Consider the following 22,464-nt stretch of genomic DNA (forward strand, 5'->3'; position numbering starts at 1 on the left):
TGTTATCTATTGTTACAAATTACCTTTTCCAAAACAGTGACTTAAAACAACAAATATTTATCTCACTGTTTCTGAGGGTCAGGAATCTGAGCACAGACCTGCTGAGTGCCTCTGATTTAAGATCTCTCTTGAGGTTTGGTCAAGCTGCCACAGAGGCTTTGGTGTCATCTGAAGACACAAATCAGGGATGATCTCTTTCTAAGCTCAGTGGCTTGGGTCTCTGTTCCTGTGGGCTGTTGGACTGAAGGCTTCCATTCCTTGCCAGCAGGTGAGTGGAGGCTTCCCTCAGTTCTTTGTCACTTGGATCTTTCCACAAGGTTGCCTCATGACATGGCAGCTGGCTTCCCCCAGAGTGAACATTCTGAGAGAGAGGACACATGCCTGCACTCAGGACTCACACTACTATCTTTTTACAAATCTTGGAAGTGACAGCCCAACACTTCTGCTATGTTCTTGGGTAGAAGTGAGTCACTAAATCCAGTGCACATTCAAGGGCCAGTGACTAGAGAAGGTTGTAAACACTAGTAGGCTCATTGGTGACCATTTTAGAGACTGCCTTCCACAAGTGGCTTGTAAGGGGGGCATAAAATTTTTCTCTCATTGGAGGCATTTATGTAGAAGTTGGCAGACCATCTGTTAGAGGTAAGTTTTGGATATTCTGCATTATAGGAAAGTGGACTAATGTACCTTCCGACTCAATTCTGTGATGAATATATAAAAGGTAAGGAAGTAGAAAAGCTAAGGATGAAAGACTTTAATAAGTAATTACATAGTATATATTCTGATGTACTTAATTCAGTAGTTAATGCTTATATAATTTTGACTTTTTCAGTACATTTTCAAGTTTTTGTGATTCTTGGTTCAGTACATTTCCTGCTGTGTTTCTGTATGTTGACCTACTGACTTTAAAAAAAAATCCATTTTTTATGTAGTTCAATTTCTGAAGTATACACAAATACCTTAAGTTCTGTTTTTCCCTTTGAAAATAATAAAGTGTGTATGGAAGTAAAACAACATGAAGGACTTTTTTTTTTTTTTTTTTTTTTTTTAGAGAGAGAGCTCGAGTTGGGGAGAGGGGCAGAAGGAGAGAGAGACTTTCAGGCAGGCTCCATGTTCAGTTTAACCCCAGTGAGGGGCTGGATCCCATGACCCCAGTGTCAGGACCTGTGCTTTATTTATTTATTATTTTTTAAAAATTTTTTAATGTTTATTTATTTTTGAGAGAGAGGGAGACAGAGATAGAACTCCAGAGGCAGAGGGGCAGAGAGAGAAGGAGACACAGAATCAAAGCAGCTCCAGGTTCTGAGCTGTCAGCACAGAGCCTGACGCTGGGCTCGAACTCATGAACCGTGAGATCATGACCTGAGCTGAAGACGGCAGCGTCCGACTGAGCCACCCAGGCGCCCCAGGACCTGTGCTTTAATCAAGAGTTGGATGCTTAACCAACTGAGCCACCGAGGCGCCCCATGAAGGACATTCTTCATCTGTTTTACAAAGCACACTTCTGTACCTTGGCTTTAGGTGTGACAGAAAACGATACTAGAGGTCTCATATAATGAAAGGTGAAATTGTGTTCTTAGATAAAACATCATTTTTACCATAAATAAATAAAGTAGAAACACACAAATAATAAATAAGGAATATAGTATGAGTTTATATGAATATTTTACTTTGACCTTGGTTGATATAGAATTAATTTGTGCTTGGAGTTAATTTTTATTACAAATATTAAGATTATAAACTTTAGGGACACCGGGTGGCTCAGTTGATGGAGCATGTGACTCTCAATCCCAAAGTTGTGAGTTCAAGCCCCATGTTGGGTGTGGAGCCTACTTCAAAAAAAAAAAAGAATATATACTTTCTACATTTCTTATTTACATATTTATAGGTTGAAACTCTGCCTAATAAACATTTGAATTTTTACCATGAGCTGCTGTGATGATTTAAGTAATAAATCGTTTAAAAAATCTTTTAATTCTTTGTATGATTAACACCTAAAGCTTTTGCCTGTGAGTCAGGAGACCTGGAATTCTTACTTCTGCCTAATGTCTAATAATTGTGTAATCAAGCAGTGGCACTGTTGCTCACTAGTAAGTGGGATTCTCATTTTAAATTGTTTTAAAGAATAGACTTGCTTTGGTCTGCCCATACCTACTGCTAGGTTTCTCTTGAGTTCAGTGACACCATCTGTGAGTTTTCTGACGAAGGTGTTCAGTCTGAGACCAGAGAACACAGCAAAGGTCTGATGGGTTTGTTTGGTTTTTTTTATATTTATTTATTTTTGAGAGAGAGACAGCGTGTGAACAGGGGAGGGGCAGAAAGAGAGGGAGACACAGAATCTGAAGCAGGCTCTAGGCTTTGGGCTGTCAGCAAAGAGCCTGATGTGGGGCTCGAACTCATGAACCTCAAGATCATGACCTGAGCCAAAGTCGGATGCTCAACTGACTGAGCCACCCAGGAGCCCCTGATAGGGTTTTTTGTTTTTTGTTTTTTTAGTTTATTTATTTATTTTGAGAGAGACAGAGGCAGTGCAGGGTGAGGGAGGTGGGCAGAGAGCAAGGGAGAGAGAATCCCAAGCAGGCTTCATGCTGCCAGCACAAGCCGACACAGGGCTTGAAATCCTGAAACCAGGAGGTCATAACCTGAGCCAAAACCAAGAGCCAGAGGCTTAACCAACTAAGCCACCCAGGTGCCCCAAAGGTCTGATAGGTCTTAAAGAGATCTGCCGAACCATGTTCTAGGCAAGTGAACTAAAAATGTATTATTTAAGAATAAAAAAAATTCTCTACACATTTTGTTTTTTGATCTAAAATTCTTATGCAGTAGGGGCTCCTGGATGGCTCAGTTGGTTAAGCGTCCAACTCTTTGATTTCGGCCCAGATCAAGATCTCAGTTCGAGAGCCCCATGTTGGGCTTTGTGCTGACAGGCTGCTTGGGATTCTCTCTCTTCTCTTTCTGCCCCTCTCCTACCCCCTCCGTCTTGCTTGCTCAAATGCTCTCTGTCTCTCTCTCAAAATAGATAAATAAACATTAAAACAATTGTTTATATAAATAAAAATAGGGGCCCCTGGGTGGCTCAGTCGTTTAAGTGTCTGACTTCAGCTCACGCCATGATCTTGTGATTCGTGGGTTCGAGCCCAGCGTCGGATTCTGTGCTGACAGCTCAGAGCCTGGGACCTGCTTGAGATTCAGTGTCTTCCTCTCTCTCTGCCCATCCCCCACTAGCACTCTGTCTCTCTCTCAAAATGAATAAACATTAAAAAATTAAATAAATAAAAATTCTTATGCTTTAAATCAACACTGATTTTGCTTTTAGTTGTGCTCTAAAAGCTAAATTGTGTTCAGAGTGAAGCATTTGTAGCAACACACTGTTAAATTTATCTAGGTTTATCTAGGTTTCCCTATATTTGGTGTGGTTTTCATAGATATTTTAAAGACCGAGGTCCATTTTAAAGTTGAAAGTTAAACTCTAGAGCTCTTAGATCTAATTTTTTCTTTTCTTTCTCCTTCCTTCCTTCCTTCCTTCCTTCTGGTTCCCTTCCCTCCTATCAGTTTCAATATTCCTTATTTTTTGATGGCAATATTCATTTAGATAACAATTTTAAATTAAGTGGGGTTGATTAAATAAGGGTTAAGAAATATATTTTATTAGATCTGGAGAGTTTTTTTTTTAATGATAAGTAGTATCAGGGCACCTGGGTGCCTCAGTCAGTTATCTAACTCTTGACTTTGGCTCAGGTCAGGATCTCATGGTTTGTAGGTTCGAGCACCATATCCCACCCTTTGTGGGGATTCTCTGTCTTTCTCTCTCTCTGCCCTTCCCTGTCTCGTATACTTGCTTGCTCTCACTCTCTTGCTCTCTCAAAATAAATAAACTTAAAAAAAAAAAAAACAAAAAACTGATGATCTCCCGGAAACCTTTATTAAAAAAAAAAAGAGAAAAGTAAAATCTAATTTTATTTTAGTTTCTTACACAGTTGGGCTAATCCTTTTTGTCTCTCCTATTAAAAGTGCATGTTTAAAATTCTGGTTAGACTGTTATTAATGCAGGATTTTATCTAGGAGTCTATTTACCCTATTAACATTGTTTAATAGAAAAACAGTGTGAAAGATCATAAAATTAGGGTCCTCAGTTGGAATAATTTTTAAAAATTATTTCACTACTGTGAAGTTTTTTCCTTTAACATGTTTAGATGACTCTTTCCTTATTTTTGTGAAGTATCTTTGCCCTTCCTTTTCTTGGGAATTAGTGTGATATAGCAGAAAGAGCTTTAGCATCTCACAGACTATGGTTTCATTTTTGCCCAGGGTTGTAACCTTTGGCTACTGTATTTCCTTCTTTCCTTTTTCCTACCCTTTCTCCTTTTCTTCCTCTTTTGCTCTCTGCCTGTCCTCTCTGTTTCTGTATTTTGGTCTCCCTTTCACAGTCAGAAATTCTAATTTTCATTGCTGCAAAGCTTAGGATTTGAATTGGGGAGGGGGAGACAATTTCTTGTCTGGCTACCAAGATAAGGCAGCCCAGATGCTTATGGAAAAAATGAAGAGTTGAAGAGTTCTACTTGCTCAGATGTTTGAGGAGCTAATGAAAAATTGACCTAAAGATTAATCATATATATATATACATAATAAAATTAATCATGATTAACATACAAAGATTAATCATATATAATATATATGTAAATATAAAATTTGCCTCCCCTTTGTTTTGCTACCCTGTTAAATAGGTTCCCTCTGGTACTTTTTAAAGATTTCCTGATTGACATGGATGCTGATATCAAGATGTATGTCCTGATGTACTTCTGAAAGAAGTATTCAGTTGCTGGTGAAATATATGTTTAATTTTTTTTTATTATTAAAAATCTTTTTTCATGTTTGTTTATTTTGAGAGCAGTGGGGGGAGGGGCCAGGGAGGGGAGAGGAAGAATCCCAAGGAAGGGTCCCTAGTGCCAGCTTGGAGCCTGACACGGGGTTCAAACTCACGAACCACGAGATCATGACTTGAGCAGAAACCAAGTTGGTCGCTTAACCAACTGAGCCAGCCACCCAGGTGCCTCTAAATTATTATTATTATTTTAAAATTATTATTTTTAATGTTTTATTTATTTTTGAGAGAGAGAGAGAGGCAGAGTATGAGCAGGGGAGAGGGAGACACAGACTCCGAAGAAGGCTCCAGGCTCTGAGCCATCAGCACAGAGCCCAACATGAAGCTGGAACTGGTGAACCGGGAGATCATGACCTGAGCTGAAGTCTGATGCTTAACTGACTGAGCCACCCAGGCACCCCTATTATTATTATTTTTTAATGTTTATTCATTTTTTGAGAGAGAGAGAGAGAGTGCATGTGCAAGTTGGGCAGGGGCAGAAAGGGTGGGAGACACAGAATCTGAAGCGGGCTCCAGGCTCTGAGCTGTCAGCACAGAGCCAGATGGGAGGCTCGAACCCACGAACTGTGAGATCATGACTGAGCTGAAGCCAGATGCTTAACCAATTGAGCCACTCAGGAACCGCATTTTTATTTTTTTAATTTAAATTTTATTTAGTTAACATAGAGTACAGTATTGGTTTCAGGAGTAGAATTCAGTGATTCATCACTTAACACCCAATGCTCATCACAAGAAGTGCCCTTCTTAATACCCATCACCTGTTCAGCCCATCTCCCACCCACCTACCTCCATCAACCCTCAGTTTGTTCTCTATCATTAAGCATCTCTTGTGGTTGGTTCCCTTTTCTACCCACCCCTATATGTTCATCTGTTTTGTTTCTTAAATTCCATATATGAATAAAATCAGATGGTATTTGTGTTTCTCCAATTGACTTATTTCTCTTAGCATAATACATTTTAGCTCCATCCTTACGTTTAATCTTAATATAAATACTGGGTTAATTTCTTTTTTGTTGTTGTTTATTTATTTTTGAGAGAGAGAGTGAGACAGAGCATTAGTGGGGGAGGGCCAGAGAGAGGGAGACACAGAATCTGAAACAGGCTCCAGGCTCTGAGCTGTCAGCACAGAGCCCGATGCGGGGCTCAAACCATGAACTGTGAGAACATGACCTGAGCTGGAGTCAGACACCTAACCAACCGAGCCACCCAGGCGCCCTTTGGTTAATTTCTTAAACTTACAAAGCCCAATATCTTCATCTGTTAAATGGGGATGAAATTGCCTATCTCATAAGACTGTTATAAGGATCAATTAAACAACGTAAGTAAAGATCTTAGAATAGTACCCAATAATTATTTCATTGTAAACATAGCAGTTAATCCTATCTTTGGGATTCTATTCTAGTTACTATCTTGATATAGAAGAGAACCTTTGGAATCTAATCCTGTAATTTTTCATAGTTTTTTTCTTTTTAGAGTTAAAAATTGTATTCATGTAAGAAATGTATGTATAAATATACAAGTAATGCATGGATATATATTGGTTGTAAACCATTCTGATAATACAGATGATGAAGAGTAAAACAGTCCCCCTTCAGCTCCTTTCTCTTCCTAGTTTCATGCCCTGCATCCATTACAATTCCTGTTCAGAAGTAACCACTCTGACCAGTTTGATATGTATCCCTCCAGACCTTTCTTTATTTAGACAGATATAAAAAATAAGTGGATGCATTTATATTTACAAAAATATAAAAATAAGTGGATGCATTAAAAAAATAAGTGGATGCATTTATATTTATCCATTCAACAGATGTTTATTAATAGCTATATTCTGTGATGTGCCTTTGCACTGTGAGGATGCATTAGTATTCTGTACTATGAATTTACCATAATTTAACAATGCTGCTATGATGAGAGCTCAGTTCATTACTCTTTTTTCTCTATTACAAGCAAATCTTCAAGGAACATCTTTGTATATATATCTTTGTGTGTATTTGCAAGTACTTTTTTGGGATCAGTTTCTAGAAGTAGAATTAGAATTGGTGAGTCAGAGTATAAACATTTAAAATTTTTATAGAGGGGGTGCCTGGGTGGCTCAGTCAGTTAAACGTCCAACTTTGGTTTAGGTCATGATCTCATGGTTCGTGAGAGCCCCCCGCGTTGGGCTCTGTGCTGACAGCTTGGAGCCTGGAGCCTGCTTTGGATTCTGTGTCTCCCTTTCTCTGCCCCTCCCCTGCTCATGCTCTGTCTCTCTCTCAAAAATAAATAAACATTAAAAACATTTTTTTATAGATAAGAATTTCATGCTGTCAATGTCTCTTTCAAAAAGTTTGTCCCAATTTACATTTTTAACACAATGTGTGAAAGGGCATTTACCCACACTCTTGCCAAAACTAGGTATTATCAGGTAGGCCAAAATTAGTAGGCCATAAATGGTGTCTTGTTTTAGTATCACTAGTGAGGTTGAACATCTTTTCATAAATTTTTGGTCTCTTTTGTAGTTCTGTGAAGTGTCTGTGTAGTCTTTGCTCATTGTTCAACTGGAATTTGGGGGGGGTATTGATTTGAAGATGCTATCTATTTGTTCTCATTGGTAACCATTTAACCGTTTATGTGTGTTGTGTTTATTCCTGATTTGTCCTTTGTCTCTTGTTTATGACAACTTCTATTAAATGGAAGGTTTACAGTTTACATTTTTAGTACCAGATTTGACCATTTTTTCCTTTACATTTTCTGGGTTACAAGACTTAATTATACAGTCTGAGTCAAAACTAGTTTTGCTTATCTTGTAAATTTTTAGTTCTTTAGCAATTAAATATGTTTTTAAAATTTTTGTGAGTTTCAGTATGGAAAGAACACACATACTTTAATCTCATAAAGAAAGATTGAAATAATATTTGAATCAGATCTGAGAAGAGGTCTTGTGTTATAAAAAATTTACAAATCATTCTGAAATATTACTTCTTTACATACCTAATGAATATATTATATTCATTTTATTACTAATACCTTTCATTTACTTGCAATTAGAATTTTCAAGTAATTTGCAATTGGAAATTCTTACTTATATTTCATATTATTATTTAAATTTTTTGAATAGGTAATATTTGTACATAGTACAAAATTCAAAAGGTATAAAAAGGTATGTAGTGGAAAGTCTTACCATTTCTATTCTTTAACTATCCAGTTTTCCTTTAAGACCCTTTAAGAACCATTTTTATCAATTTTTTGTGTCTTTTTTCCCCAGAGATATTTTATGCAGATACACAACATATAGTTTATGTTAATTGAATTCTTTTCTTTTTATAGCTATATTAAGCAACACCTGCTTAAAGATAATTTGGTCTTTAAGCCAAAATTATTCACAGTTCCAGAAAGTAAATTAGAATAATTGATGAATAGAAGAACAGCTGTCAACAATAAGAAGGGACACATGCTGTATCCATGTTATAAACATTAGTTGATTAACAGACATGACAGAGCTTTGCAGTTAGAAGGGCTTTTGTTTGCTTGCTTATATGATTTAAAACAAATCTATTTTCTTTTTTATTAAACTGACCTTATATGTTAGAGACTTCTAATTATCCAAGACTTTATATTTCCCCCTAAGAATATATGTATATCAATAACAAGAAGTATATTGAAATGTGACTTAAAGCATATTATAAAACTTAAAGGGAAATCCTAGAAATTGCCCAAACTAACCCTCTTATTCTATTTTTAATATATTTTTTATATTTTTAAAACAATTTTTAATGTTTTACTTTTGAGAGAGAGAGAGTAGGGGAGGGACACAGAGAGAAGGGGACAGAACATCCGAATTGGGCCCTACCCTGAAGGCAGCAAGCTCGATGCCAGGCTTGAACTCACCAACCACGAGAGCCAAAGTTGGCTCTCACCAACTTAAACTCACCAACCTGAGCCAAAGTTGGACACTCAACCGACAGAGCCATCCAGGCGCCCCTATTTTTAAAGATTATTTATTTTGAGAGAGAGAGAGAGAGAGGCAGGGAGAGAGGGAGAGGCAGGGAGAGAGGGAGAGAGAGAACCGCAAGTAGGCTCTGCACTGTTAGTGTGGAGCCTGATGAGCAGCTTGAACCCATGAGCTTCGAGATCATGACCTGAGCTGAAGCTGGATGCTTAACTGATTGAGCCACCCAGGTGCCCCTAACCCTCTTTTTCTATGTACGAAGAATTGAGGCCCATAGAGGTTAAGTGACTTGCAACATCACATTTATAATTCTGAAGGACCAGACATTTACAGTTAACTGACCTGGCAGCAACGTAAGTTTTTAGAATGCTATTTTATTAAATTTATTGCTCTATTTTTTAAAGGAAAAGGTGCAGTAGTTTTATGTTACAGTTTGGTATTAAAAGGTGTTACAGTTTGGTATTAAAAGGGTTCATGTACTTCATTTTATTATCTGCATTTTTGTCTGTAAACAGGAATCTTAAGGCAATGTAATTCATTGTTACATGCTCTGTAATACTTGGAAGATTAAAGAGGGTAGTTTTTATTGTGTGGGATGGAGTTGGAGATTAATGGAACTTTTCTTCAGCATTCTTTTCTTGACTATAAAATTTATAATGGCTGTACCTTGATTCCCTCAATCTTGTACTTGTGAGTCATTCTTAGTTTTGTGCATTTTTCTTCCTTCCTAATCTGTATTACAAGTGAGTAAAGAAACATTTCAAATGTTCCTCATTGCAAAGGAACATTTAAATCCTATCTATTTATATTTGATTAGAAAGCTACCACTGATATTTTTTTCATAAAACTTTTTCCATATCCATGTATAGAAATATACATAGAGGTCAATATATTTCTGTTGACATTGTTTTTTTTTCTTGTTAACATTTTATCTTTAATATTAGATTTCTAAAAATAATTTTATTTCTTGCCCCTTAATATAGTCTTCTAATCTTGTTTGACTAAGATAGGAATCAGTATGAGTATAGAGACAGCATCTGGAATTTAGTTTCTGTAGATATTAATTGTATCTAAGTACTAAAATATTAACTACCTTCCTGCTGGTGTCCAGATATACTTATTATTAAAGAAAACATTTCTTTATCTTACCTAGTCCAGGATTGGATATAAGTAAAAAGTTCTTTTTTTTTTTTTTTTAAGCTTATTTATTTATTTTGAGAGCGCACAAGAGAGGGGCAGAAAGAGAGAATCCAAAGCAGTCTCTGCACCAGTAGCATGGAGCCAGATGTGGGGCTCAAACTCACAAACTGTGAGATCATGACCTGAGCCCAAACCAAGAGTTGGACACTTAACTGAGCCACCTAGACTCCCCAAGTAAAAACTTATTTTTTAAAAGTACATAGAGATGTTTTTGTGATTTTTTTTATAGGTAAATGTGTCATTTATTATGGAAATACAGAAACATTCTGATTTTTTTTTTCATTTTGTTTTCAGTTTTCAGCAGAATACACTTTATTCTTGGCTCTACATAAATTCTGCCTGGTGAGTAATTGTTCACATACACCATGTGCTGTCATATCTAACCTACAGTATTGTCAGAGCTGACTTTGGCTTAAATAGGTTAAAGGGCCAGAGTTCTGTCCTTTTGAATGATTTTTAGAATAGTTGCAAACAAAATCATCTACTCCGTACCTTTTAAGAGGCATTTCTTCATTGATTTTTGCACCTTAAGTTAATTCAAGTAAACTTTATTGTACACTTATGTACTGTACATCTCATTTAAAAGATAATTTTAGTTGTTTCTAAGCTAGTTAACTCTTACTGTTTTATATCTTCCCTGAGAAGGGAAGATGAAACATTTATTATTGAATTCTACTCTTCTGAATTAGAGAAAAATTCTGCTTGGTAGTGATTAATAGCTTAAGGAGATTAAGAATGTGAATTATGTTTTTATGTGTTATCTTTAAAAGTTATATTTATAATAATGTATTTAATTTCTAAATTATATAGCTGGGATTTGGGGAGCCTCTACAAACGTTTCAGTAACACAGAGTGGTTAGAAAAGAATAACGAAGATACAGTCATTAAGCATGTGCCTATGTTATATATGCTATCTAGCAACAGTGAATCTTATAAGAATTAAAATTCTGGGTTGAGTGGTTAAAATAGTATACTTTTCTGCTAGGAATTTCACAGTATAGAATTAAAGCTTGTCTTTTAAAAACCCTGAACAATTCTCCGTTAATTAGTATACATTTTTTGTATTTATTCAAAGTTTAAATGTAAAGTCAGTATAAAAATATGTATTTGTAAGAATTTATTTCTTCTCTTAGACTTTATTAATCAGAAATGATGGTGGCATTGAACTTGTAGTTATGATTTATTTTATTTCTTTAATGTTCATTTATTGATTTTGAGAGAGAGTGCGCATGAGCACAATTTGGGGAGGAGCAGAGAGAGAGGGAGAGAGAAAATCCCAAGCAGGTTCCGCACTGTCAGCGCAGAGCCCGATGTGGGGCTCAATCTCACCAACTGAGAGATCATGACCTGAGCCAAAATCAAGAGTCAGGTGCTTAACTGACTAAGCTACCCAGGCACCCCATAACGTGAAATTCATAGTAACTCTAGAGTTCTCCCATATTGAGGCTGAATGTAAAATAAATTGAGGCCTATAAAATGTTCGATATCATTGGGTATATTCAACAACAATAGAAAATTGCATCTCAATTCTGCACCAAGTTGTATGGTTGGTACATAGTGATATAAGTGAAATACCCACTAAAAAATTAAAAGATGGAGGGGGCAATTTTTTTTCTGATAATTAAATTAATAAAAGCCATTCTTTTGCTAGTAAAAATTATATGAAGATTTGGGGAGTGCTAAAACCACTAACCCTTGTGCTCTAGGAGTAATCTTAGGCACCTCTGAAATGTAATTAAAATTTAGTGAGCAGAAATATCACTAATTTTACTGTATCCTTTTTTGGACAAAGTCTGTGAACAGGAGGATGGTCAGCTCAAAAGAGAGCAAAGAGAAACCCAAAGCATGCAGACTGATCAGCTGCCCTTTTGAGAGAGAGATTGGTGATCTGTTTGTTTCTTGAGGCAAGCATGTCCTTATTGTGGTGATGGATGTAGGAGATTAGCCTGATGTAGGAGATTAGCTTAATTTGATGTCATTAAATATTTGAGTCATATGATATCTTCCCATGTTCTGTCCCTTGTTTACCCTGCCACCTTCTCTACCTAAAAGAGAAAATCTACTCATCTGATATGAGCATTATAGTCTGCTGGACATTTACACTTCTCATTATAAAGAAAGAAATTGACAAGATAATAAACAAATTGGAAAAAAATTAACACGTTTGCATACATATGTGTGTTTGTTTCTGTGAACTTGGTTAAAGTTAGTTGGTCCTGTGAGAAAGATGTGCTTACAATAGTCTGCTTCATTGATGATGCGTGATGATGTGTCTTTGCAGCTAGTCCCTTTATCATGGTAGTCTTTTGTAGTGCTGTTAGCCTTAACATTTGAAAATTCCAACAGCTTAGGCCATTTAACTTGTGTGATCTCATCTGTGAAATGATCTTCAGAATTCCTCCTAGTTCTAAATCTTTATGAATTCATAACCTATGTGCTCAATTGTATCACTGCAAACTTTTAGGTAAAAGTTAGAAGAGATTGTAGAGAATTGAAATATCTTTGTTCATGTTTAGGTTGATATGAGTTAAAGTTGTACTTTTTAATCAGCCTTGTTTTGTTTGACTCCAAAGTACAAGATATAATAGTTTGTGTTGCTATAGACTATAAGCTTCTTAAGGACAAGGCCAGTGTCTCCTAAGTAGAACAGTGCCTATCACAGAGAAAAAGCTGCTTATTGAATGAGTGTATGCCTACGGCAAGGTATTTAGGACATGGCTAAACATGGTTATTAATGACTTTTAAAATGTTCTTTTTTATGACAGATTTTAAAAATGTGTAAGAATAGATAGAATAATATTGTCTCAGTCCATTTGGGTTGCTGTAACAGAATACCATAGACGGGGTGGCTTATAAATAGCAGAAATTTATTGCTCACAGCTTTGGAAGCTGGAAATCTAAGATCAGAATGTTCACATGATCAGGTTCTGATGAGGACTCTCTTTCTGGTTGCAGACTACTGACTTCTCAATGTATTCTTACAAGGTAGAAGGGTTGAGCTGTCTTTCTGGGGCCTCTTGAAGGACACTAATCCCGTGAAGGACAGAGCCTTCAAGATCTAATCACCTCTCAAAGGCTCCACCTCCTAATTCTGTCAATATGAAGATTAGGATTTCAACAGATTAATTTTGGGAGGACACAAATGTTCAGACCATAGCAAATATAAGTGAATCTCCCTCCATTTACCCATTACCCCATTTCAATAGTCATTATTCTTGTTTCATCTTTACCTCTTCCAATCCCCTCTTGTATTATTTTGAAACAAGTCACAGACTTTATATCATTTAATTTGTATTATTACAGTGTGTATCTCTCAAAGATAAGGGCTTAAAAAAATTATAGCCATAACCTTTATTCCACCTTAAAGAATGACTGGTTTTGATAAATATTAAGTTAATTTCAAAATACCTATACTAAATATTTCCAAGAAACCTATTATGTATAGTTTCCAGACAGTTAATAACACTTAGAAATAAAATAATAGGACTAATTTTTGTTTTTGTTCTGTTTAATATTTAGGCTATCAACATGACGGCTGAAGAAACAGTGAATGTAAAAGAGGTTGAAATTATTAAACTAATTTTAGACTTCTTGAATTCAAAGAAACTTCACATTAGCATGTTAGCCCTCGAGAAGGAAAGTGGAGTCATAAACGGCTTATTTTCAGATGATATGCTTTTTCTGAGGTATGATTTCATTAGTTTTATAAGGTTTGTAGCTCCTTCAAAGAAGTGTTAAGTATTAATGAAATAATATGTGTATTTCAGGTGGGATATTTATAATCGTGAAAAGGCCATATAATTTGTAAAAATAATGTTTGTTTTTATAATATAACATTTATAAAGTCATGTTTTCTATAGAATCTTTTCAATAGTAAGATCAAGAAGTCCATTAAAAAAACAAGAGTCACAACTCCATTGTGGTTGTGGCATCATCATGAAAAATTCTTGATTTAAAAAATAAGAGACTCCAGAAGGATAAAAAAAAATTCTGAAATACCATCTTTTTGGCCATAGAAATGAATATAGATATATTCATTATAGAAAATATAGAAAAGGAAAAGAGAAAAATACCCGTCACCCAGACACACTACATGATGATGATTTTCTGTGCATATTAAAAAAAAAAAAAAAAGCAATTCTGTTACATTCTATTAGAAGGATAACTTAGTATCCTTCTTTATCCATTAACATTATAAGGATTCTCTGTGTTATTACAAATTTATACTTAAAATTTTTTGATTTAATTGATTTCCTAATGGTTCCCCAATTTTAAACAAATTATTTCCAATTTATCTTAAATAAATGCTCTATTGAACATCTTTTATACATAGGACTTTTTCTGTATCTTGAATTATTTCCTTAGAAGAAGATTCTTGGAATTGCAGAGCAAAAGAGAATTAACATATTTGCCAAATGGGAAGCTAAATATATCCTAACTTGAATTAGATGGAAAAAGAAAAACCCAGATTTCCAGACAGAAATGCACTCTCTGCTTATGTGATACTGAATATCCTTGATGAAGAGTACAGATTCTTGGACATGTGGCATTTTGTGACTTGGAAAGCTTTAAAAAATGAAGCATTCCTAAGTCACGAAAAAGGAACTTAAAAAAAAAACAACTTCAATGTATTAAGAGTTTATTTAAATTCCTTGAACTTCCTTGTATTTGGTGTTATGAATGTCATTTAGCGCTGGGGAGCTTAGTCAATATTCTCAGGAACCAATACTGAGGCCGTTCCGGCCCTGTCTTTCAAGCATTGCTACTCCTGGAATTTAGCAGTGGCTCTCAAATATCCCCCCTCCAAGAATCAGCTGGGTTTCTGATGAAGTTTTACTGGTCTGAGGTAAAATGCAAATAATTGTAGAATAGTTAAGTTTTTCATTAAACTAAATGTATTCATCTTAAAGGACTAACCTTTGAAATTCTGCCCTTTCTTTTTAAATATTAAAATGCCTCTTTGTAAAATGATTATGATATATTATGATTGCTTCTAACTAATATTCCTTATTTGCAGGCTTAAAAGTTGGCAATCTTATTTAGATCCTCCTGCCCATCCCTTTTTAAATTATATTGTTCTAAAAATCCAGAAGTAGGGAAATTGCTATTATAAAAGAAGAACAGCAGTAAGAATGCCTTATAACTTTTGGAAATTCCCATAGACCACTAAAGTGGAATGAAACCTGATCTTATTCCTTGCCGTTTTTATTCTCAGAGTATACATTTTAGTGTTATATGCCTGAAAGATGTAGAAATCACAGTTGAGAGCAGGATTTCTCAACCTCAGCAATAGTAACATTTTGGGCCAGATAATTCTTTGTTCTTTGGGGTTGTGGGGGTTTTCCTGTGCATTGTAGGATGTTTAGCAACATCTCTGACCTATACTCAGTTGATGTCAGTAGCACCCCCAAATTGTGACAACCAAAATGTCTCCAAACATTGCCAGATGTCTTGGGGACAAAATCACCCCCAATTAAGAACCTCTGATTTGGTGAGTCTGAAATATAGCCATACATTGGCCCCTAAATAATACAGAAGAGCTTTAAAACTGTAAGATGAGTAGGAAAATAAAGGAACATTTAGACTTAGCCCAGTGTTTTTATATAGGTGAACAAAAACCCACATATATATTAGAATGAGAAGTGGATGCAGATTCACAAATTCTTCTCATATAGGATATGTTGTTACAAATAAGTTGTGAAAAATTTATTTTAGTATAGTGGTTGAGGATGTTAACCTCATTACAGACTTCAGACTGAAGTTTTAATGCTTCATTTATTCTGCTTATCATTTATTCTTATCATTTATTCTGCTTTTATTCATTCTTATTTATTCTGCTTTTAATTAGTATAACCCAAATTTGATAACATGCATATGTTTTTCTTTCTATAGGCAGCTAATCCTTGATGGTCAATGGGATGAAGTTCTTCAGTTTATACAGCCTCTAGAATGTATGGAAAAATTCGACAAAAAAAGGTAAGATTTCATCAAAATTTTTTATTGTCTTATCACTGGTATAGGCATAGCAAAACAAAATAATAAACAAAAATTTAAAAACAAGACTGTTAGCTTTCCTAGAAAATAGTATACTCAATACCATTGAGTTGGAGCACTTCTAGAGGACAAGTTGTATGTACTTCAGTTGGTTGAAAATCTGATTTATAAACCTACCTTTTTTGACAGTGTATACAAAAAGTCACAAGGGCCATATCTGAGACAGTTGTTTCTTCATAATTTATTTATTTTGAGAAAGAGAGCATGAGCTGGGGAGGGGCAGAGCGAGAGGGAGAGGAGACTCCCAAGTAGGCTCCCATATCATAATTGAGAGATCACAACCTGAGCTGATACAAGAGTCCCAACAGAGCTCAAGCAAGTGAGCCACCCATATGCCCCAATAATATGAAGATTTGAAAGATGTCATTCTATTGTCTCCTCGCCTCCATTATTTTCTGATGAACACTTAGCTGTGTTTGTGTCCGGATTCTCTTGTATGGTTGTGGTGGTTGTTGTTGTTGTTGTTTTTGTTTTCTTTTTTAGTTGCCTTCAAGATCTTTTTTTTTTTATTGAGGTGTATATATGTGTGTGTGTGTGTGTGTGTGTTTGTGTGTGTGTGTGTATTTTTTTTATGTTCTTTTTTTTTTATTTTTGAGAGAGAGAGACAGTGCGTGAGTGGGGGGAGGGGCAGAGAGAGGAGACACAGGATCCAAAGCAGACTCCAGGCTCTGTGCTGATAGCACAAACTCATGAACTGTGAGATCATACCCTGAGCTGAAGTTGGCGCTTAACCAACAGAGCCACCCAGGTGCCCCTGTATATATATTTTTTTCAATGTTGATTTATTTTTGAGAGAGAGAGACAGAGCATGAGTGGGGGAGGGGCAGAGAGAGAGAGGGAGACACAGAATCTGAAGCAGGCTCCAGGCTCTGAGCTGTCAGCTCAGAGCCGGATGTGGGGCTTGAATTCACAGACTGCGAGGTCATGACCTGAGCCAAATTTGGACACTTAACCGACTGAACCACCCAGGCGCCACTATTGAGGTATATTTAACATATAAATAACATTATATTAGTTTCAGATGTACAATACAGGGATTGGATATTTGTATATATTGTAAAATTGTGATCACAGTAAGTCTAGTTAACGTTCATCCCCATACATAGTTATAAACACTTTTTTGTGATGACAGTTTTTGTTTTTTTAATTTTTTTTAAACATTTTTATTTTTGAGACAGAGAGAGACAGAGCATGAATGGGGGAGGGTCAGAGAAAGAGGGAGACAGAGGATCTGAAACAGGCTCCAGGCTCTGAGCTGTCAGCACAAAGCCCGACGCGGGGCTCGAACTCACGGACCACGAGATCATGACCTGAGCCGAAGTCGGACGCGTGACCGACTGAGCCACCCAAGCGCCCCTTGTGATGACAAATTTTAAGGTCTCTCTTAGCAATTTTCACATGTGCAAAACAGTATTATTAACTATATAATGTACACCATGCTGTACATTACGTTTCCATGACTTACTTTATAACTGGAAGTTTATATCTTGGGACCCACTTTACCCAATCTGCCTACCCTTCCAACTCCTGCCTCTGGCAACAAGATTTTATCATTTGCTTTTAGCAGTTTGATTATGATGTGCTTAAGTGTGGTTTCTTTGTATTTTTCCTGCTTCGGGTTTGCTGTACTTTTTGGATCTGTAAGTTTATATTTTTCATCAAATTTGGGAAGTTTTTGGCCATTACTTCTTCAAATATTTTTTTTAGCCCTTTTCTCTTCTCCTTCTGGGACTGTATGCAGTATTAGATAACTGATATTGTCCCACAGGACTGAGGTGCTATTCATTTTTTTAAAACTATTTTTGTGTGTGGATTGTGAGGGAGACACAGACTCTGAAGCAGGTTCCAGGCTCTGAGCTGTAAGCACAGAGCCCGACACGGAGCTTGAACTCACAGACTTAAGCCGAAGTTGGACACTCAACTGAGTGAGACACCCAGACGCCCTTTTATTTTTTTAAACATATCTAGTCACTTTTAAAATATGGGGCACCTGGGTGGTTCAGTAGGTTGAGTGTCTGACTTCGGCTTAAGTCATGATCTCACAGTTCATGAATTTGAGCCTTGCATTGGGCTTTGTGCTGACAGCTCGGAGCCTGGAGCCTGCTTTGGATGCTGTGTCTCCCTCTTTCTCTGCCCTGTCCCCGCTTGCACTCTGTCTCTCTCTTAAAAATAATAAATAAACATTAAAAAAATTTTTTTAGTGTATTCTGCACATTGTGGATTCATTGCTGAGGCTCTGGATTCTGTTATCTGCCTTTGAAAAGTGTTGACTTTTGTTCATGAGGTAGTTAACTTGGTTACACTCCCACTTAGTGGATGCCAGCTGAGATCTTTGTCAGTTAATTAGCCTTCCATCTGTTGCTTTCCCTGGGCTCCTTGGAGTCTCCCTTGCATCTTCACATTTTCAGGGACTGCCAAAGATTTTATCTGAGTTTGTACAGTAGATTTTGGTGTATTTTTCATTATGGCTTCCTTTGTGTTTGGATGTCCTCCTGCTTTTCAGCTACTCTTGCAGTACCAAACTTTTTGCTGACTTTTTAAGAAAGTGAAACTGTAGCTTTCTACTTGAGTTTTAGCTCACATTGTGTTGACTGGAGAGTGCCCCCAGCTGGAAGACCTTATACCCTTGAATCTCACTCCAAAGGTTTTTTATCCCTGCCCCCACCCCCCCACCCCCGCAAACCTCCCCCCCCCACCCCCGTCGCCAAAGATTGACTTCCGTCTAGTTGTACCAGCTTTTTGTTGTTCTTCATTACTTTCAAATAGTTACTTTTAAAATTTTATCTACGGTTTATCATTTTATGTGTAGAAAGGTTAGCCAGATAACAAGTGACTCTACCATCAATGGAAGTACAACCTTATATTGTTTTTTGATCATCTGTTCATACCACTGGTGCTATTTGATACCTGTTTGCTTTTGCACATTCTTCATTTATTGGAATAGTATTCCTTTCACCATCTCCTACCATTATACAGCACACACCTGATCATCTTCTGAGAGTCAGCTCTTATAAAACTTGCCTTATACTTTCCACCCCTTCTGATAGAATTGTTTTCACATTCCTTTGAGACTTTGCTGAAACAGTGTACATATTTCATACAACTTATTAGATGACCCTCTTTTTGAAGGCAAGTATTTTGCTTTATTGGACATACATTTGCTACTGTAACAATGGTTGAAAGAATGACTAAAGTTTCATTTTCTTTCAGTCCTTAAAAATAATTTTTCTTTAAGGTGCTTAAAGCATCCAGAATTTTTTATTCTTAGGCAAGTCAAGTAGACCTCTCCCTGAAAAATCTCTGTTAAAAAGCTTTAAAGTTTATGATTATTTTAAGACTTCAGAAATGTTCATTTCTTCCTACTCTTTCAGCCTGATTTTTATTAGACTTTTCTCATGTTCGAAAAGAAAAAAGGACATATTTTGAATAAAATGCAAAATAATAAAACAAAACATAATAAAACAAGACATTTTGAATGTAAAGGATTTTGATTTCATATTAGATTATAATTTTCATCTTTCATAAAACTTGGCTTTTGGTTAGAATTAATATTGGAAATAGAAATCCTTCGAGTACTAAATTGTTTTTACTTACTGAAATTATTTTAATTGTGGCTCCAATGTGATAAGCTTTTAAGAATTTTAAGAATTTTGGGGCGCCTGGGTGACTCAGTTGGTTAAGCTTCAGCTTAGGTCATCTTGCAGTCTGTGGGTTCGAGTCCCACATTGGGCTCTGTGCTGACAGCTCAGAGCCTGGAGCCTGCTCCAGATTCTGTCTCCCTCTCTCTCTGCCTCTCCCCCACTCATGCTCTGTCTCCATCTCTCAAAAAAATGAACACATGTTAAAACAAAATTAAAAAAAAATAGTAATTTAAGAATTTTAAGAATTTTTTAAAAGTTTATTTATTTTTGAGAGAGAGAGAGCAGGGGAGGGGCAGAGGGAGAGAGAGAATCCCAAGCAGTCTCCGCACTGTCAGTGCGGAGCCTGACATAGAACTCAGACTCATGAACTGCGAGATCAGGACCTAGGCCGAAATCAAGAGTCAGATGCTCCAAGTGCCCCAAATTTTAAGAATTTTTTGAAAGCAGGGCCATCTGGGTGGCTCAGTTCATTATGCATCCAACTTCGGCTCAGGTCATGATTTGTTAGTTCAAGCCCCACCTTGAGTTCTCTGCTGTCAGCACAGACTCCACTTTGGATCCTCTGTCCTCCTCTCTCTCTGCCCCTCCCCAGCTTGCCTGTGTACGTGTGTGTGTGTGTGTGTGTGTGTGTGTGTGTGTGTGTGTGTACACACACTTGCTCTCTCAAAAATAAACATTAAAAAAATAATTTTTTGAAAGCAAAGGTGGTTATAGTAACTTATAAGGGCATTTGATTTATGAGACATTGGAAAATTAATCTTTCTTAAAAATCTTTTTTTAGAGGAATAATTAGCCCTTTAAGACAAACTTGGTCTGTTTTGCTCTAAGAACCTGGGTTTCATTTCTAATCTTTGACTTTGTCGTAACTCGGCTTTTTAATCATTTTAATGTTTTGTATTTTATTTTTCACAGGTTTCGTTATATTATCCTGAAGCAGAAGTTTTTAGAAGCCTTGTGTGTTAATAATGCAATGTCAGCAGAAGATGAGCCCCAGCATGTAAGATTTTTATTCCTGAAGGTTTGCGCTATAGTCTTGTTTCAGTCATAAGTATTTTATTTACTAAAACAAAAGATTAGTATCATGAGTTTTCAAAGTTTTTATGAGCTGGGATGGAATAAGATCTACTCTTTTGCAGCTGGAGTACTTTCAATCTATAATGCTTTTGAACTTGTTCCAAGATTTAGACACAGACGATAAATGAATGGCTGGCTGGTTGGAGAGTGTGTGCTTTTCCTGTTTAAGGTGATTTAGATTACAGTAGATGTTTGACTTGAAGATTCTACATCATTGCTTCTTTTTTTATTCCAGAAGTGGATTATGTTTACTTCCTCGTTTTGTTTTTTCAGTATTTACATTGATCCAGAGGTGTTTTTTTTTCCCTCCAAGTTTTTATTTAAATTCCAGTTAGTTAACTTACAGTGTAATATTAGTTTCAGGTATAGAATCCAGTGATTAATCGCTTACATACAATACCCCAATGATCAGTATAACAACAGAGGTGGTTTTTGATAAAATGTGTGTCTTTATGACAATTCAAATCTAAAGATACTAAGGGTTTTTTTGATTAGAGAGTTATTTTTAAAGTTTTAATTATAGTATTGTTATATCCCAAACCAAGGAAACTTATTAAGTGCCAGTAAGTAAGTGTTCATTGAAATAAACTCAAAAGATATTACAATTACAAAAGATATTACAAAGATATTACAAAGAACTTTCATATATAGTAAGAGAAATGTTTGCCAGACAGTAATGATTATTTTATTTATTAAGTTTTGAAATTTATTAATGTTTATTTATTTTTGAGAGAGAGTGACAGAACATGAGTGGGGGCGGGGGGAGAGAGAGACACACACAGAAATCTGAAACAGGCTCCACGCTCTGAGCTGTCAGCACAGAGCCTGATGCAGGGCTCAAACTCCAGCTGTTAGGTCATGACCTGAGCTGAAGTCGGATGCTTAACCCACTGAGTCACCCAGTTGCCCCCACAGTGACGCTTAAATTTGAAAAGAACACTGTAAGTCAAAAGACTTAATTTTTACTTTGTCTTTGTCATTAACCAACTGAATTACTTTAGTTAAATCTCCCTAACTTTTCCCATATGTAAGCTAAAGAAAGGTGAAGTCCATAAACTCTGAGATTCCTTACATCATTAAAAGCTTATGATTTGGGGCGCCTGGGTGGCGCAGTCGGTTAAGCGTTCGACTTCAGCCAGGTCACGATCTCGCGGTCCGTGAGTTCGAGCCCCGCATCAGGCTCTGGGCTGATGGCTCAGAGCCTGGAGCCTGTTTCCCATTCTGTGTCTCCCTCTCTCTCTGCCCCTCCCCCGCTCATGCTCTGTCCCTCTCTGTCCCAAAAATAAAATAAACGTTGAAAAAAAAAATTAAAAAAAAAAAAAGAGTCAAACATTTAACTGACTGAGTCACCCAGGCACCCCACATACTATTTTTGTAGCAAATGAACTGTAAACTGTAGAGTTCCCCCTCCCCCCCCCCACAGTTTTCTTTCTTTCCCCACACAAATTTCTCCTACAGCAAGTTTAAGAATGACTTTTTTTGCTTTTTGGGTAAGCTGGAGTGATAGCAAGCTTCATAAACCATTGAATATTGGCATGCTTCAGTTTTCATTTCTAGAGTGCTCAATTATTCTTGACCTTAAAAAAGTATACATTTGAGAATGATAGTCCAAAGCCTGAACCAGAACAATATTTTTAAAAAATGTTTACTTATTTATTTTGAGAGAGAAAGAGTGCTAGTGGAAG

At 36.3% G+C, this 22,464-nt stretch overlaps 1 protein-coding gene across 5 annotated transcripts in view; it reads left to right on the forward strand.

Moving 5' to 3' along the window:
• Positions 1 to 22,464, forward strand: part of WDR47 (WD repeat domain 47) — a 69,675-nt gene that overhangs the window by 5,027 nt on the left and 42,184 nt on the right. For 4 of the 5 annotated variants that reach the window (XM_047873723.1, XM_047873721.1, XM_047873720.1 and 1 more), the window contains 4 exons: positions 10,305 to 10,352; positions 13,530 to 13,696; positions 15,903 to 15,986; positions 20,618 to 20,702. In XM_047873723.1, coding sequence (XP_047729679.1) covers positions 13,539 to 13,696; positions 15,903 to 15,986; positions 20,618 to 20,702 — 327 coding nt within the window. In that variant the 5' untranslated portion in view covers positions 10,305 to 10,352; positions 13,530 to 13,538. Of the gene's footprint in view, positions 1 to 10,304; positions 10,353 to 13,529; positions 13,697 to 15,902; positions 15,987 to 20,617; positions 20,703 to 22,464 lie in introns of those variants that run through there. The other variant, XM_047873724.1, reaches the window with a different exon arrangement.

The sequence above is a fragment of the Prionailurus viverrinus genome, chromosome C1 (genome assembly GCF_022837055.1).
Source record: "Prionailurus viverrinus isolate Anna chromosome C1, UM_Priviv_1.0, whole genome shotgun sequence".
Lineage (NCBI taxonomy): Eukaryota > Metazoa > Chordata > Mammalia > Carnivora > Felidae > Prionailurus > Prionailurus viverrinus.